The sequence below is a fragment of the Aquarana catesbeiana genome, linkage group LG01, assembly GCF_042186555.1.
Source record: "Aquarana catesbeiana isolate 2022-GZ linkage group LG01, ASM4218655v1, whole genome shotgun sequence".
Taxonomy (NCBI): Eukaryota; Metazoa; Chordata; class Amphibia; order Anura; family Ranidae; genus Aquarana; species Aquarana catesbeiana.
In genome coordinates, this window is record NC_133324.1 from 543,394,635 (window position 1) to 543,411,818 (window position 17,184).

At 45.9% G+C, this 17,184-nt stretch overlaps 1 protein-coding gene across 1 annotated transcript in view; it reads right to left on the reverse strand.

Annotated features, from left to right (window-relative positions):
- PIAS4 (protein inhibitor of activated STAT 4) overlaps window positions 1-17,184 on the reverse strand; it is a 219,114-nt gene that overhangs the window by 150,266 nt on the left and 51,664 nt on the right. The window contains exon 3 of the mRNA XM_073595143.1: window positions 3,719-3,803. Coding sequence (XP_073451244.1) covers window positions 3,719-3,803 — 85 coding nt within the window. The remainder of the gene's footprint in view (window positions 1-3,718; window positions 3,804-17,184) is intronic.

Below are 17,184 nucleotides of genomic sequence, written 5' to 3' on the forward strand. Positions count from 1 at the left end.
CCCCTCCGCTTTAACTGTGCCCTATAGGGTCTAGGACTCACCTGATCGCTTGCAGGAGATGCAGGCTGTTTTGGGGCTGCATTGCTCACCAGCGGGGGACATTCATCCTCCCGGCCATCGGCGCCATCTTGGGATCCCCAGGCGAACCACGTCAGACGTTCCCCGGCCGTTTTCGATGGCCCATATTTGACCATCTTCAGAAAGTGCCTGCGATCGTCCTGCACACATTCCCCCACAATTTGGAGCAAAATCGGCCAAATTGTTCCCAAGATCTATGAACGGAGCTCTGTCCCTCCCGTCTTCACATGCTGCATGCCGGCTCCACCCCCCCCCCCCCCACAGGAAATGAAGTTTAGGGGGTTACTCCCATGTATCTGCCAGCCTCACCGTGCACAGAGAAAAAAAAAAAAAAAAAAAAAAAAAAAAAAAAAAAAACCATTTAATATAGACCAGTACCAAAAATCAGGTGCCACCAAAAACACTCCCTTATCCGCCAAGAGGGATGTTTAAAGGAGCCAAGGGAACCAGACACTATCACGCATAAACCAAGAGGGTGGCAGGGGCCAGAATGGTGCTCAAAAAAGCTCAACAAGGGGATCCACACTTTCAGGGACACTACTTGAAAGATTGCTACTCCCACACAGTTTCTGCAGTATGATCTGTCAGCTCACTAAGTGACAAGCCTCTTCACAACAGATAATGTGAGCAAGGCACCCATTTTATACAACAAAAAGGATGTAAATTTGATCACCCAAGTTTAATTAATTAAAGCACATAAAAAAAGGAAGCGGCTGTGGTCTAGAACCTAGAGGCATTTTATGACGCATGATATGTCAGAAAGGTTACCACTCCTCTCATCTCTGACCCTTGTAGTCAGAGTTTTGAATAAATACATCAAAGGCTCCAATGTGAAAGTGCTATTGAGGTTCGCTTCAGAAGCTTTGGCTCATTACATTATTTTCAGTGAAGTTGGGCCCATCAGGGGTTACAAAGTGAATAATAAGGGAGTCAGTAAATGGGGTGGGTGGCGCTACCTGAGATCGGTAAGTGTATGAAACCAATCTCTCTGACAAACTATTTACTTTACTTCGGTTTAAGCTAGAGGATGTAATGGATTCCTATTCAAGAATGTAAAGGTGTCTACAGGATAACAGTGAAAAACCTTTTATAAACCTTTGTTAAAGTGCTACAGGTGGAGTAAATAGATAAAATCCTGTGTATTCGTGGCCCTCCCTGAGAGGAACTCGGGTGGAACTCAGTTGGAGAGCACGCTGCTAACCCCAGCTTTCCGACATTGCATACAGACCCTGGTTTTTTCTTGAATGTTCAGTTTTTAGTTTTGAGATGACATTTTACCATGGATGGGAGATGGTTATGTTATTTTAATTATAGCTTCTAATAAACTTAAAACTTTTTGATACTACACTACTGGAGCCCTTATCTTTTCCATATGAGGACTTTCTGCTGGGATCAAGACTGGAATATACTAGCTACCTCCTAGTATTCAGCGGACACAGGATATCCTGACGGGGAAGTGGAAGTATCCTGACCCAGAGAGACATCAGAAACCTCAGCTGCTGTATACTATATATGCCATTCACCCCTGCAGGGGTAGTGGTAGCTGGTGAATGGGGACCCAAGAGGGGGAGCACGAAAGTCACATGAACACCTATGCAGAGTACACAAGTCACCTTTTGAATGAACTTCTGTGATCTTTGGAATATTGCATATCATCGTTATTGGGACTAATTTTTCCCCTCTTTCAAATGATTCAGATCAGATGGTAGCACATCAGCTCTAGGACTGTTTGCCTTTCAATGTGCACAACTTAACTGATCACTGGACTGTTTTGAATCACATTCGTATTTGCTTGAGATAGATTAGATATATATAGAAAGAGAGCGCGAGAGAGAGCGCGCGCGAGAGAGAGCGCGCGCGAGAGAGAGAGAGCGCGAGAGAGAGAGAGCGCGCGAGAGAGAGAGCGCGCGAGAGAGCGCGAGAGAGAGCGAGCGAGAGAGAGAGAGCGCGAGCGAGAGAGAGAGAGCGCGAGCGCGAGAGAGAGCGCGAGCGCGAGAGAGAGCGCGAGCGCGAGCGAGAGAGAGCGCGAGCGAGAGAGAGAGCGCGCGAGCGAGAGAGAGAGCGCGCGAGCGAGAGAGAGAGCGCGCGAGCGAGAGAGAGAGCGCGCGAGCGAGAGAGAGAGCGCGCGAGCGAGAGAGAGAGCGCGCGAGCGAGAGAGAGAGCGCGCGAGCGAGAGAGAGAGCGCGCGAGCGAGAGAGAGAGCGCGCGAGCGAGAGAGAGAGAGCGCGAGCGAGAGAGAGAGAGCGCGAGAGAGAGAGCGAGAGAGAGAGAGCGCGAGAGAGAGAGCGAGAGAGAGAGAGAGCGAGAGAGAGAGAGCGAGAGAGAGAGAGCGAGAGAGAGCGCTACAGAGCGAGAGAGAGAGAGCGCTACAGAGCGAGAGAGAGAGAGAGCGCGAGCGAGAGAGAGAGAGCGCGAGCGAGAGAGAGAGAGCGCGAGCGAGAGAGAGAGAGCGCGAGCGAGAGAGAGAGAGCGCGAGCGAGAGAGAGAGCGCGCGAGCGAGAGAGAGAGCGCGCGAGCGAGAGAGAGAGCGCGCGAGCGAGAGAGAGAGCGCGCGAGCGAGAGAGAGAGCGCGCGAGCGAGAGAGAGAGCGCGCGAGCGAGAGAGAGAGCGCGCGAGCGAGAGAGAGAGAGCGCGAGCGAGAGAGAGAGAGCGCGAGAGAGAGAGCGAGAGAGAGAGAGCGCGAGAGAGAGAGCGAGAGAGAGAGAGAGCGAGAGAGAGAGAGCGAGAGAGCGAGAGAGAGCGCTACAGAGCGAGAGAGAGCGCTACAGAGCGAGAGAGAGAGAGCGCTACAGAGCGAGAGAGCGCTACAGAGCGAGAGAGCGCTACAGAGCGAGAGAGCGCTACAGAGCGAGAGAGCGCTACAGAGCGAGAGAGCGCTACAGAGCGAGAGATATATTTGGACTGCACTTAGATTGTTTGGATTTGTGAGGTTTTTTGGTTACACCTGTGCAGGGATAGACACATACACATATGATTTCTGTTAAGCTATCACACATATATTATATTATTATATTTTTCACTTAGTTTGCATGGAGCTGGGAAGACTCCCTTGCCACATTTGCGCAGGGAGGGCCATGAATACACGGGATTTTATCTATTTACTCCACCTGTAGCACTTAGCACTTTGACAAAAGGTTTATTAAAGGTTTCTCACTGTATGTTATCCTGTAGACGCCTTTACATTCTTGAATAGGAATCCATTACATCCTCTAGCATAAACCTAAGTAAAGTAAATAGGAGTTTATGTCAGAGAGATTGGTTTCATACACCTATCAATCTCAGGTAGCGCCACCCACCCAATTTACTGACTCACTTTATATTCTGGACCCCCCTTTTTTTGGAGAGTTATTTTTTGGGGAGGCAGCAACCTAGCCACTATCCTAAGCGCAGGGTACTCTACGTTTGTTACAAAGTGAATAATGAAAATCACAATGAAAATAATCCCCAACTATAGGTATTGTAGGAATAGTATAAAATCCTGCAGTTATATACTGTATGATAAATGTAGACAACAAAGTAACCAAATAGACGTGGAAAAACTATTGTATCATAATAAAACAAACACTTATCAAGCCCTGGGGTACAGGAGAGCTTGAAATTCAGTATCAATACAAATTATAGCTAAAAACACTACCAGTACCTGGAATTCTTTATCAGGTCGACTTGTCTTGGAGAAAGGACAAACACACATGGGCTGTCTTGAAGTTTTTCACTGTTCTGAGCAACTGCAGAAAAAAAAAAAAGTAAATGACAAATGTCAATTCTTTTCAGTTATCGAAGATCTAGAAATGACAGCATACACTTTAACTCGATATCACCACCATTGTAAAAGCAATATAAAATAAAAGGATGGTTGATAATCCAAAATGTAGTGCCTTTCATGTTTTAAAATTATGCCGGACGCCCCCCCCCCCCCCCCCAACTATCTTGATTTCCTGTATACTTTGCAGCGTCTCCTCGGCTCATTCCTTTGGTTTACTTCTGGATTTAGAAGCATCACATGTCCTATCCCATTGTACCTTGCAGGCTGCAAACAGCAATTCCTGTACTGACTCTACATCCTGAGCCTAGATAAGTAGGCTCAGTGAAGTGTGTTTTACAGCAAATCAATCACAGAATTTAACCACTTCAGCCTGGAAGAATTAGCTGCTCAATGACCAGACCATTTTTTGTGATAGGGCACTGTGTCGCTTTAACTGACAGTTGTGCGACGCTGTACCCAAACAAAATTGACGTCCTTTATTTCCCCCCAACAAATAGAGCTTTCTTTTGGTGGTATCTGATCATCTTTGCGCTATAAAACAAAAAAAGCGTCAATTTTGAAAAAAAAAAAAAAACCACCACACAAAATATTTTGAACGTTTTGCTGTAATAAATAGCCCCAATTTTTTTTTAAGCTAATTTTTTCCTCAGTTTAGGCAGATATGTATTCTACATATTTTTGGGAATTTAAAAAAAAAAACCAAAAACCCCCACACAAAAAGCCTATATTGGTTGGTTTTGCGCAAAAGTTATAGCGTCTACAAAATAGGGGATAGATTTATGGCATTTTCATTTATTTTTTTTACACTAGTAATGGCTATCGATCTGCGATTTTTATCGGGACTGCAACATTAGGGCTGACACTTGACACATGACACTTTTTGGGGTCGACTGACAATTATACAGCAATTAATGCTATAAAAATGCACTGATTACTGTATAAAATGTCACTGGCAGGGAAGGGGTTAACACTAGGAGGCAATCAAGGGGTTAACTGTTCTCTGTGTGTGTTCCAACTGTGGGGGATGGGACTATAGGAGATGAGAGATCGTGGTTCCCGGCTCGTAGGCACTCACGATCTCCCTCTCCTAACAGAACTGGGATGTGTGCACACACACACACACACTCCCTGTTCTGCCTCACGTGCCCACGATCGCTTGTGGCCGGCGGTCATGGCGACCACCGGTCACGAGCATCGGCAATCCCGTTGTGCAGCCGGCGGCGCGCCTGCTATCCCGCTTAAAAGGGACCGACGTATAGCTACGACGGTTCGTGGGATCATGCTGACCTGCCACAGTATAATGACGGCAGGCTGGTCGGCAAGTGGTTAAGAAGGTTAAAGTGTGGGATTCTTCAGAAAGTTTTAAAAGTTCAAGATGAGTCACATTAAGAGTAGGCTATAAATTAAAAGTGAAAAATAAATAGGATTTTTGAATTATCTGTAAAAATCCATTTATAGATTACAGTACAGGACACAGGCAGATTCACATTTGTTGGGGAATAAATAGAAATATTTTGATTACGGAGAAGTAAAAGCGCAGCGTATGCGACATAATTCCTGTGCCCAGCTGTCAGGAGAGGACTCAGCAGGTTAAGAACTGGTATGTGGAAGAAGAGTTGGAGGAGGTAGGAGTGAGCTGTCCCCATGGGGTTTCTGCTGGAAAGGCAAGGGACATGGGGAAATACAGCTGCCGGCAGAGAGTTTAGAGTGGCGTAACCCAAATTTTTAATATATTACAGCTCTTCATTAGATGTGGTGGCTGCATTTGTTTTTAGGCTTTTCCCACTGTTTTACCTGGTACTCTGGCCAGTAACACACCTCCTGTATTAGAGTGCCCTCACAGGGGGGCACAGCAGCATTGTCAGTCTGGTTTTATACTTGAGCGTTTGGAACCACTAAAAAAATAAAATAAATAAAAAATTCAGCTTTTAAGATTTGTAAGCTGCACAAAAGAAATAGCACCGCTGAGCAGGGGGATGACAGATTTGTGTCCACTTCGCTTATGCAAAGTGGACATGGACACAGCCCACTGTCCTTTATGGTGAGATGTAAAACAGACACCCCCCACTCCATAAAGAACAACGGATGGTCCAATTGGGTCCGACTAAAAAAATTATATATGTATCTCATTTGATTTATAAAACAGATTTTTTGATTTTTATCAAATTTAATTTTAATAAAATGCTTTTGTAAAAAAAAAAAAAAAAAAAAAAAAAAAAAAAACTCACACCCACACACACACACACTAAAGAAAAATATTAATTTATCTTAAATAGAAAACGCAGTTTATCCAGCATGAAATGGAGCTTAGTTATATAGCATGAGGCTGTATATTCTGCAATATTTACATTTTTGGTAAACTCATTCAATGAATCCAAGCTCTGCAAGCATAGATGACATGCACTGTATTGATGCATTCACGCAATTTCACAGTAACCATGAGATAAAACAAAAGTTCAGAAATATTCCTTTATCCCATTGTTTTTCAAATCTATGTACACTACAATCTTTATGACTGAATTGGCTCTGATAGTGCTGTTTTATTAACCTGACAGCTTATTCTAAACAGGAAAGCTTCATTTTGTTTGCAAATATTAAAGGTTCGAACTACCAGTAAGAATGAGACCTTACATTTAAAGAGCTCCTGTCATTTCATATCCACCTTGGCAGCACCTGTTAGTGGGAATCCACTCACCTGCTGCCGCCACATCACTCACCTTGTGTCACTGCCACATCACCAGCCGTCCCATTAAAGTGAGCGAGACTAGCGAGACTGTCGTGAGTCAACAGAGGGTCAGAGGAGCCCCTGCGGGACAGAGATGACAGTTGCTCTTTAAAAAGAGTTGATTAAGACCTGAATCCCATTGAAAATCTGTGGGGTGATCTGAAGAAGGCTGTGCACAGGAGATACCCTTGCAATCTGACAGATTGAGTATTTTTGCAAAGAAGAGTCGGCAAATATTGCCAAGTCAAGATGTGCCATGCTGATAGACTCATACCCAAAAGGACCGAGTGCTGTAATAAAATCAAAATGTGCGTCATCAAAGTATTAGTTCAAGGGTGTGCACACTTATGCAACCATTAAATTTATTTTTACTTCCCTCCACCTAAAAGATTTCAGTTTGTTCAAATGAGTTGTACAGTTTATAGGGCACATTAAAAAAGGTGGAAAAAGTTCTGACATGATTTATCTTTGTGTCATTTTTTTTTTTTTTTACATCACAGAAACCTGACATTTTAAACAGGGGTGTTCAGACTTTTTGTATCCACTGTAAATACATACACACAGTAGCTCACAAAAATTAGTACAACACCCCCTCATTGTATATATATATATATATATATATATATATATATATATATATATATATATATATATATATATATATATATACACACACACACACACACACACACACACACACATACATACATATATATATATATATATATATATATATATATATATATATATATATATATATATATATACACACACATACATACATACCCTCAAAATAACGCAACACAGCCATTATGGTCTAAACCACTGGCAACAAAAGTGAGTACAAAAAGAGAAAATAGCCAAATTGGGCCCAAAGTGTCAATATTGTGTTGCCACAATTTTCCAGCACCGCCTTAACCCGCATGGGCATGGAGTTCACCAGAGGCATCACAGGTTGCCACTGGAGTCCTCTTCTAATCCTCCATGATGACATCACTGAGCTGGTGGATGTTGGAGACCTTGCGTTCCTCCACCTTCCGTTTGAGGATTCCCCACAGATGGTCAATAGGGTTTAGGTCTGAAGACACACTTGGCCAATCCATCACCTTTACCCTCAGCTTCTTTAGTAAGGCAGCAGTTGTCTTGGAAGTGTGTTTGGGCTCGTTATGTTGGAATACTGCCCTGCAGCCCAGTCTCCGTAGAGAGGTAATCATGCTCTGCTTCAGTATGTGACAGTACATGTTGGCATTCATGATTCCCTCAATGAACTGTAGCTCCCCAGTGCCGGCAGCACTCATGCAGCCCCAGACCATGACACTCCCACCACCATGCTTGACTGTAGGCAAGACACACTTGTCTTTGTACTCCTCACCTGGATGCTGCCACATGCGCTTGACACCATGTGAACCAAATAAGTTTATCTCGGTCTCATCAGACTACAGGACATGGTCCCTGTAATCCATGTCCTTAGTCTGCTTGTGTTCAGCAAGCTGTTTGCAGGCTTTCTTGTGCATCATCTTCAGAAGTGGCTTCCTTCTGGGATGAAAGCCAAACAGACCAATTTGATTTGGTGTGTGGGAGCATGGTCTGAGCACTGACAGGCTGACCACCCCACCCCCCCCACCCCTCTGCAGCAATTCCGGTAGCACTCATACATCCATTTCCCAAAGACAACCTCTGGATATGACATTGAGCACGTGCACTGAACTTCGAGTCGACCATGGCAAAGCTTTTTCTGAGTGGAACCTGTCCTATTAATCCACTGAATGGTCTAGGCCACCATGCTGCAGCTCAGTTTCAGGGTCTTGGCAATAATCTTATAGCCTAGGCCATCTTAATGTAGAGCAACAATTCTTTTCTCCCTATGTTGAACTTCCAGTGACCAGTATGAGAGAGAGAGAGAGAGCGATAACAAAAACGTAACACCTACTCCCCATTCATACCTGAGACCTTGTAACACTAACGTATCACATGACACCGGGAGGGAAAATGGCTAATTGGGCTCAATTTGGACATTTTCACTTAGGGGCGTACTCCCTTTTGTTGCCAGCAGTTTAGACATTAATGACTGTGTTAAGTTATTTTGAGGGGACAGCAAATTTACACTGTTATACAAGCTGTACACCCCTTTACACTGTAGCAAAGTGCCATTTCTTCAGTGGTGTCAAATGAAAAAAAAAAAAAAGATATAATAAATCTACAAAATGTGAGGGGTGTACTTTTGTGAGATACTGTGTGTGTGTGTGTGTATATATATATATATATATATATATATATATATATATATATACATATACATACATACACACACACACACACATATACATACACACACATACATATATATATACACATACATAAAACGCTCCTAACTACGCTGAGGGTGCAAGAGCAAAACAAAAAGCAGAGAGGCACACTAAGGAGAAAGTAGCATTGGAAAGGCAAAAAAGGTAGCAACGAGGGCACAGACAGAGGTGCAGCAGGTTTACTTAAGCTCTAAATCTGCATTGGTGCAAGATTGCTTTGCTCAAAGAAATGCGCCTTTTGTTTTTGATTATAAAAGATTAAGAAAATGTATATTTACTTTGTATATACACTGCATATTGTACACTGAAAAGTATACATAATGCTGAACCAGGATGTTTTGTATGACTGGTAAATCTGAGCAAAAAGTGAACATGTCGTTCTGTAAACAAATACAGTTTTAACCACTTACTGCCCAGGGCAATTTTGACATTTCACACATATGTAGGTAGGTGTGTTAAAATCAGCATTTTTTTCCCTCATTCATATTAGCTACCCAAAAAACATGGAACAGGTTAAATGGGCATGGAGAACTAGTTCCCTTAACCTCCTCTCTGGAACCCTTGGGGGGCTTTCCTTGGTTTAAACCTGGTGAATATTTTTTTTTCCCCCCCACACGTGGAGTACAGACGGGGATACCAGATGTTTGAAATTTGCCTCTTATCATTGGATTGTTTACAGCAAACACATGGAGGGTTTCCCATGGACGTTTGGCGTCAGTAACAGAATTTTTTTTTCGTAAACTTGGTCCTAAACTTCGCTCAGCTGCTCCCCTTAGAGTTTGAAAAGCTGTGTGCTCACCAGGACGATACCACTCATTTCTTATCTAGAACATAAAGGTATTGCCGGGGGTGCAGTCACAATCTGTTCCATACTATAAAAAGGGAATGGAAGGCAGAATTAGGGATTAGTTTCACTATACCTCAACTATTAAAAAAAAACAAAAAAAAACCCAAAATACTTTCCCATGATGCTTCTATTAGTACTAAAACTCAAGAAACCTGCTATAAGTTTCTCTAGATGGTACTGTACGCCCCATAGCCTGGCTAAAATGTTCCCACTAGAGGATTTTAAATGTTGGCGAGGCTATAGATATGTACCCAGGTGGGCCACTATTTGTTGGAATGGCCCCAAAAGCCACATTCCGACCTTTTGAAATTTACCCTGCTTCACTACCCATTTCATGCTTCTCCCTCAAAATCCTACAAAAACAGCCTCACTGCACATCTACTGAACACAGCCAAAAGTCTCATTCCTAGATATTGGAAGGGTCAGATATTCATAGCTGTCCGACCCTTCGAGACTGTCCGGTGGAAGTAGAAAGGGTTATGGAGGCAGAAAGATGGGTCTATCTTATTAACAAAAAGAACAATTTCTTGACATCTGGGCTGGCTAGATGTATTACTCCGTGGAGATTGACAAGTTACTTAGCCCTACCTGATATAGGGGTTTTTACAGGAATGGTTGTGTATTCACCTTATAGTGCTGGCTAAGCTGTTCTTACACCGACGACAGGGTCTTTAACTACTATCCCGACCATCATGTTTCGGGTTTTGAAGGCCGGGGGATCCGCTAGGAACCCAGCAGTGATACCTTTTTGCCCGCAAGCATTAAAAGAGACAGTTGTACTACCTAGGTTTCCTAGTGTGAACCTGGTAGGTTTGTTTTTATTCTTCTGGTTTTATAGTTTCCATTAATTTTGTTATTGGCCCATGATTTTGTATTGAGCGTCTGGGCATGCAATCCTCACTGCGGGACTCTTCATATGCCATCTACAGTACATGAAAAGGCAACATCCCAGAGCAAAAAGCAACTTGCTAATAATTGCAACAATCAGGGAGAGCTGGAATACTTCCTTGTTAACCCTGCTAACAGAGGAGGTTGCAAAAAAATAAATAAAATAAAATTGTACCGCTTCAATGTCTGCATAACCACCTGCCACTTTGTTTCGCAGCTAATAGAATCAACCTCTGCCTTGTCCTACACTGCCGCATTTTTAGGCTGCATTCTCACCTGAGAGTTTCCCTTTCAGGCTTAAAGTCTAGTGTTTTTACACAGGTCAAAAAGGTCACCAATGTAAAAAGCAGAAAAACGCCTGTTATCTGCACAAAAAGAAGCTCATGTACTTTGAGCTTCAGGCATTTTGCTACAGGCTACAAAAAAACATTTAAAATGAATGGGATTTTGCTTGTTGGGAGTTTTTCGGGTGTTTTTCTGGCGTTTTACAAGCTGAAAATGCTCAGCTGTAAATCTCTCCCTTTACTAGCATCTTCCCCAACCCTCTACGACATACATGTCTCCCTCATACTTAAAAACACCTTCTCTAGATCCCACCAATTTTGAACCACCCATCTCCTTGCTCCCATTTAACTACTCTACTCAACGTCTAGTCTAGAACTGCCTGAGCCAATACTGCACTGATAACCCTCTAAAAGCCTTTCAGTATGGATTTCACCAAACTCCACAGAAAAACTGTGCCTGTGCAAAAAAAAAAAAAAAAAAAAAAAATAATAATATATATGGGTTTTTTTGCACTTACCTAATATCCCTTTCTTTGAAGTTCATTGACGGACACAGCACTTTAATCTTGACCTTAGTGTTATATCGCCACCTTTAGGAGAGGATTAGGCAGAACACAACAAAAAAACAAGCACAGTACCGCCCAGGGGGCAGTCCCACTGGCTATAACCCCTCACTTTGCTCCCAGCAGCTCAGTTCGTCAAAAAAGCAGTACAAACATAAAAAGGAGGGGTGGGTGCTGTGTGTCAATGAACATCAGAGAAAGAAATTTTACGGCAAGTACAAAAATCCCATTTTCTTTCGTTCATTGACGGACACAGCACTTTAACTTGACCTTAGGGACGTCCCCAAGCAGTGCCAAAAACGAGGGGTGGGAAACACAGATAAAATGAACTCCACCCACAACAAAAAGAACTCCCCATCAGAGTCGCCGCAACCTCAGACGGCCGCCTGCAAAACCTTGCGGCCGAAGCATGCATCCGAAGATGCACCCACATGGACCTTGTAAAATTTGGTGAAAGTGTGTACTGATGACCAGGTAGCCGCCTCACACACCTGTGAAACGGACACTTGATGCCGGAAAGCCCAGGAAGCACCAATAGCCCTGGTAGAATGCGCCGTGACGGGAAAGGGAGGCGCCCGCCCTCTTATGGCATAAGCCTGAACAGCAATCTGTCTGATTCACCGAGAAATGTTGGCCGATGAGACCACCAGGCCCTTCTTCGGACCACATTCAAAGAATTTAAAACGGAGAAGGAAGGAAGGAAGGAAGGAAGGAAGGAAGGAAGGAAGGAAGGAAGGAAGGAAGGAAGGAAGGAAGGAAGGAAGGAAGGAAGGAAGGAAGGAAGGAAGGAAGACTGCATACGCAGCACCGCCTTATCCTTGTGGATGATCAAATAAGGAGACTTGCATGAGAAGTGGAAATCACTGAAGCCGACAGCCCTCGGTCCCTCAGCACCTTGCTTTGAACAGCCATGCCCTGTTAAAGCCAGCGACGGTAAAGCAGGGTGGAGAATCGGACCTCGAGACAGGTGGTCCTCCTTCACCGGCAGCCACCAAGGAACATCCGCCACCATTTGTACTAAGTCGGCGTACCAAGGACGTCGAGGCCAGTCTAGGGCAATCAGAATCACCGGAATCCCCTCGGCCTCCACTCTGCGCAACAGACGAGGGAGGAGCCTGAGAGGGGGGAAAGGCATAAATTAAACGATCATGGGGCCACCAATGCATCCGCCCAGGGATCCTTTGACCTGGCCACAAACCTCTGCACCTTCCGATTGAGCCACGAGGCCAGAAGATCCACATCCGGCATGCCCCACCGTAAGCAAATGAGCCGAAACACTTCCGGATGCAGTGACCATTCCCCCTGGTCCAGCAACCGACGACTGAGGTAGTCCTCCTGCCAGTTTTCTACGCCCGGAATGTACACGGCTGACAGAGCCGGCGCACGCCGCTCTGCCCACTGTAGGATGTGGGAGACCTCCAGCGCCGCCGCTGAGCTCCTTGTCCCTCCCCGATGATTGACATATGCCACCGCCGTGGCGTTGTCTGACTGGATCCTGACCGGACGACCCTGCAGCCTCCGCGACCATGTGAAGAGGCACCGATCACCCGTAGCTCCAGCACATTGATCGGCAGGCGGAATTCTTCCTGTGTCCAGCGACCCTGGGCCGACTGGATGCCCCAAATATCCCCCCCCCAGCCGGTCAGGCTGGCGCCCGTCGTGATCACCATCCAATGAAGAGGAAGGAACGATTTCCTGGACCAAAGGGCCTGGGGACCTCAGCCAACAGAGAAGCGAAGCCCTGGCTAGCTGGCTCACCCAGATTTGACAATCCAGGGATGTCTGAGACTTGTCCCATTTGGGCAGGATCTCTTTCTGCAAGACTCGAGTGTGGAACTGCGCATACGGTACTGCCTCAAAAGTGGCTACCATGAAGCCCAGAACTCGCATGCAAAAAACGCAGCGACGACCACCTGCAGGACATCAGTAACCGCACCGCAGATTGGAGAGTCTGCAGCTTGCTTGAAGGCAGAAAGACTTCCCCAAGTACCCCAGGTGCTGGGTCGGCAGCAACACCGACTTCTGGAGATTCAACACCCAGCCAAATTCCTGAAGCGTCTGCGTGGTGATCGCCACATCCTCCCTCAGTTCTAAGGCAGAAGCTGCTCTCAGGAGGAGGTCGACCAGGTAACCCATGATCGCGATCCCTCTTTGTCTCAGCAACGCCAGAATTGGAGCCAGCACCTTGGTGAAGACTTTTGGTGCCGACGCTAAGCCAAAGGGAAGAGCTACAAATTGTTAGTGCTCGTCCCCAACCGCAAATCGCAGGAACCTCTGGTGTCTGACGTATATAGGGACATGCAAGTATGCGTCTTTGATGCCCAAAGACACCAGGAAATCCCCCTGATGAAGTGCAGCGACCACAGAATGAACAGATTCCATCCTGTACCTCCGAACCTTCACAAAACAATTCAGGGCCTTGAGATCCAGGACCGGACAGACCCCCTTCCTTCTTCGGGATTACAAACAGATTGGAGTAGAATCCCTAAAACCTTTCCAACGTTGGTACAGGCACTATCACCCTACGCAGTAGTAAGTCCTGTACTGCCCCAAACAGGGCATCCCGACGAGCCGGAAGGAGATGAAGGTTGGAGGGAAAAAACCTGTCTGGCGGACAAGAAAGAAATCTTGTAGCCTGACAAAACCAGCTCGCAGACCCACTGGTCAGAAAGAAGCGAAGTCCACCGGTCTGCAAACTCCCGAAGGCGACCCCCCCCCCCCCCCCCCCCGAGAGTCAGGCGGGGGCGAACCTTCATGCGGAAGCCGATTTGTTCGCAGGCTTGCGCTACCAGGGACGCTTTTGTCCCTCACATGGCACCTTGTCGGACTGGGAACGCTTACCCGCCTACACGGGCGGACGAAAAAGAGGGCCCCTGAATACGGCGTGGCTCCTTACCCTTTCTGGACTGTGGGAGCAAAGCACTCTTTCCCCCAGTAACATTTTTAATTATGTGATCCAGCGAGGAGCCACCGCCTCCCACCTTGGATGGGCAAGTCCACCAGTGCTTTCTTAGATGTCTGGTCTGCAGACCAACACTTGAGCCAAATCAGCCGACGCAGCACTACTGCTGATACCGAGGCTCTAGAAAGCAAAGGGGCCGCATCACAAATATACTTAAGGCCGTGCACTAACTGGTCTGCCAGTTCAACACAGACTGGGGAAACCTGCTCCTTCCCAAACTCGCAGTGCAACAACTTAGCCCATTCTGTAAGTGTTCGCCACAGCTCTGGTGTCGCAAACACCAGCCGAAGCGTTGACCCCACCACCGTAAACATGGACCGGGCAACCACCTCGGCTCTTCTGTCTGCAGGGCCCTTGAAAGAGGGGGACCCTTCCACCGGAATCGTGGTCACCTTATTTAACCTAGATACCGGGGGGGGGGGGTCCACGACTGGAGGAGATGTCCATTTTTTCAGAAAACTCTCCTCAAAGAGGTAACACACCACCATTCGCCTTGGGACCGAAAAGGCATGCTGCGGGCGTTCCCACTCCTTGTAAATAAACTTATCAAAATAAGTTAGGGAAACACCTTAGCTGTGCAGACCGGCTTGCGGGACCCAAAATGGACCGACACATCTGCAGATGCCCCAGCCGTATCCTCCATCTTTAAAGTATCCCACAAAGCCGTGATAAGTGCTCCCACTAGTGCCTTTTCCTGCGCTGAAAAGGACACGGAGGCTTCCTCCTCACTGTCCGAAGGGTCATGGTCCGCAACTTCTGAAGCGTCAGAACAGGGGCCACCTGCCACAGTGGGGCCCAAGTCTGAATCAGAGCTTTCCCCAGGGAAGACGGGGGGGGGGGGGGTTTACCCACCTTGACCCGCACGCCGCTTCCACCCTGGAAAGAAACCATTTTATACATATTGCAGCATACTTTTTTTTTCACCTCTTTTTAGTTATTTACTCAGATATGTAGCGCAGTTCCTCCCTTGTGGTGAGAGTCTGTTACTATTATCAGAGAACAGCGCCAATCCCCTATTGTTGGCCATGGCAACACTGACTCAGACAGCAGTAGCTCGGTCATATGTGTGCCCTGGAGCATATAGCTCACCGGCCGCCCCGGACCCAAATGGGGCCTGTCACGGCCGACCCAGCGCGGAGCTAAAGTCTGCACGCGCTCAATGGCCAGGCTGGGGAGACTACCAGGATCTAAATTATCCAGCCTGTCACCCAGCCTGGCTGTTGATTGTAGATCGCAGGAAGCAAAAACAAAAACAGCAAAAAAAAAATTTTCAAAGACCACTGGTCCTAACAGGGAGCCAGGTCCTTCTAGACTAGGAAGAAAAAAAAAAACTGAGCTGCTGGGAGCAGAGTGAGGGGTTATAGCCAGTAGGACCGCCCCCTGGGCGATACTGTGCTTGTTTTTTTGTTGTGTTCTGCCTAATCCTCTCCTAAAGGTGGCGATATATCCCTAAGGTCAAGATTAAAGCGGGGTTCCACCCAAATTTTGAATAATATCTGTATGTATTCTCTTCCTTGCCTAGATGCTGACATGCCGTTTAAAAAAAAATTAAATAGCCGTAATTACCTTTTATTTTTCTATTCTTCTTTGCACTTCCTGGTTCTCCTCCCATGGGAGTAGGCGTGTTTCTAGCCTCTCCCAGACTCCTGGGAGCTAGTCTCAGGCTTCCCAGGATGCCACTGAGCATGTGCGGGAACGAGCGGTGAATGCTGGGAGCACAGCATTCACCACATCCAGGAAATAAATGCTTGTGGGCTTCAAATGCCCACAATGAAGATGGAAACCGCCTGCAGTGAATAATATAAGTTATTCTTTCCGACAAAATCTGACACAGGCGGACATAATTACACACAATATGTGAGTATGTAATGCTGAGAAGAAAAGTTTGTGAATGAACTAAAAAAAAAAAAAAAAAAAAAAAAAAAAAAAAAAAAAAAAAAAAAAACACCACACGGTAGATAGGTGGACCCCCGCTTTAAAGTGCTGTGTCCGTCATTGAAGGAAAGAGAAATTACCATCTTACATATATACTATCAAGTGCAACATCAAAACAAATATGTGCAATCCTTGCATATGCATGTCTTATATATTCAGTAAATTGCTCTATATGCATCCATTTGAGTTTTCTCCCTAAAGCGTACCCAGACCCTCCTCCCCTTGAGGTCTGAGGATCTGGTAAGCAGATTGTGACAGGATGTGTACACAAGTGGTGAAGAGTTTTACCTGTCTGAGGGATTATTTAGGCTCCTGTATTTGCACGCGATTCCTTTCTGATCATAGACTTTGCACTAAGCACTTCAGGATTATGTTGTGCATTAACCGCTTGCTGACCAGTGCACGAAGATATACATTGGCACAATAGCATGGATGCGCAAATGAGCGTACAGGTACGTCCCCTTTAAGAAGTGTCATTGTGGGCGCACACACGCTGCGTGGCTCATGACCACGGACTCAATGTCCACCGGTGTCCCGCGATCATGTCACGGAGCGGCAGAATGGGGAGAAGACTATGTAAACAAGGCATTTCCCCGTTCTGCCTAGTGACAAGACAGATCTACTGCTCCCTGTCATCGGGAGCAGTGATCGCTGTCATGTCCTAGGTAGCCCATCCCCCCCAGTTAGAATCACTCCCTAGGACACACTTAACCCCTTGTTCGCCCCCTAGTGTTTAACTCCTTCCCTGCCAGTGTCATTTATACAGTAATCAATGCATTTTTATAGCACTGACCGCTGCATAAATGACAATGGTCCCAAAATAACGTCAAAAG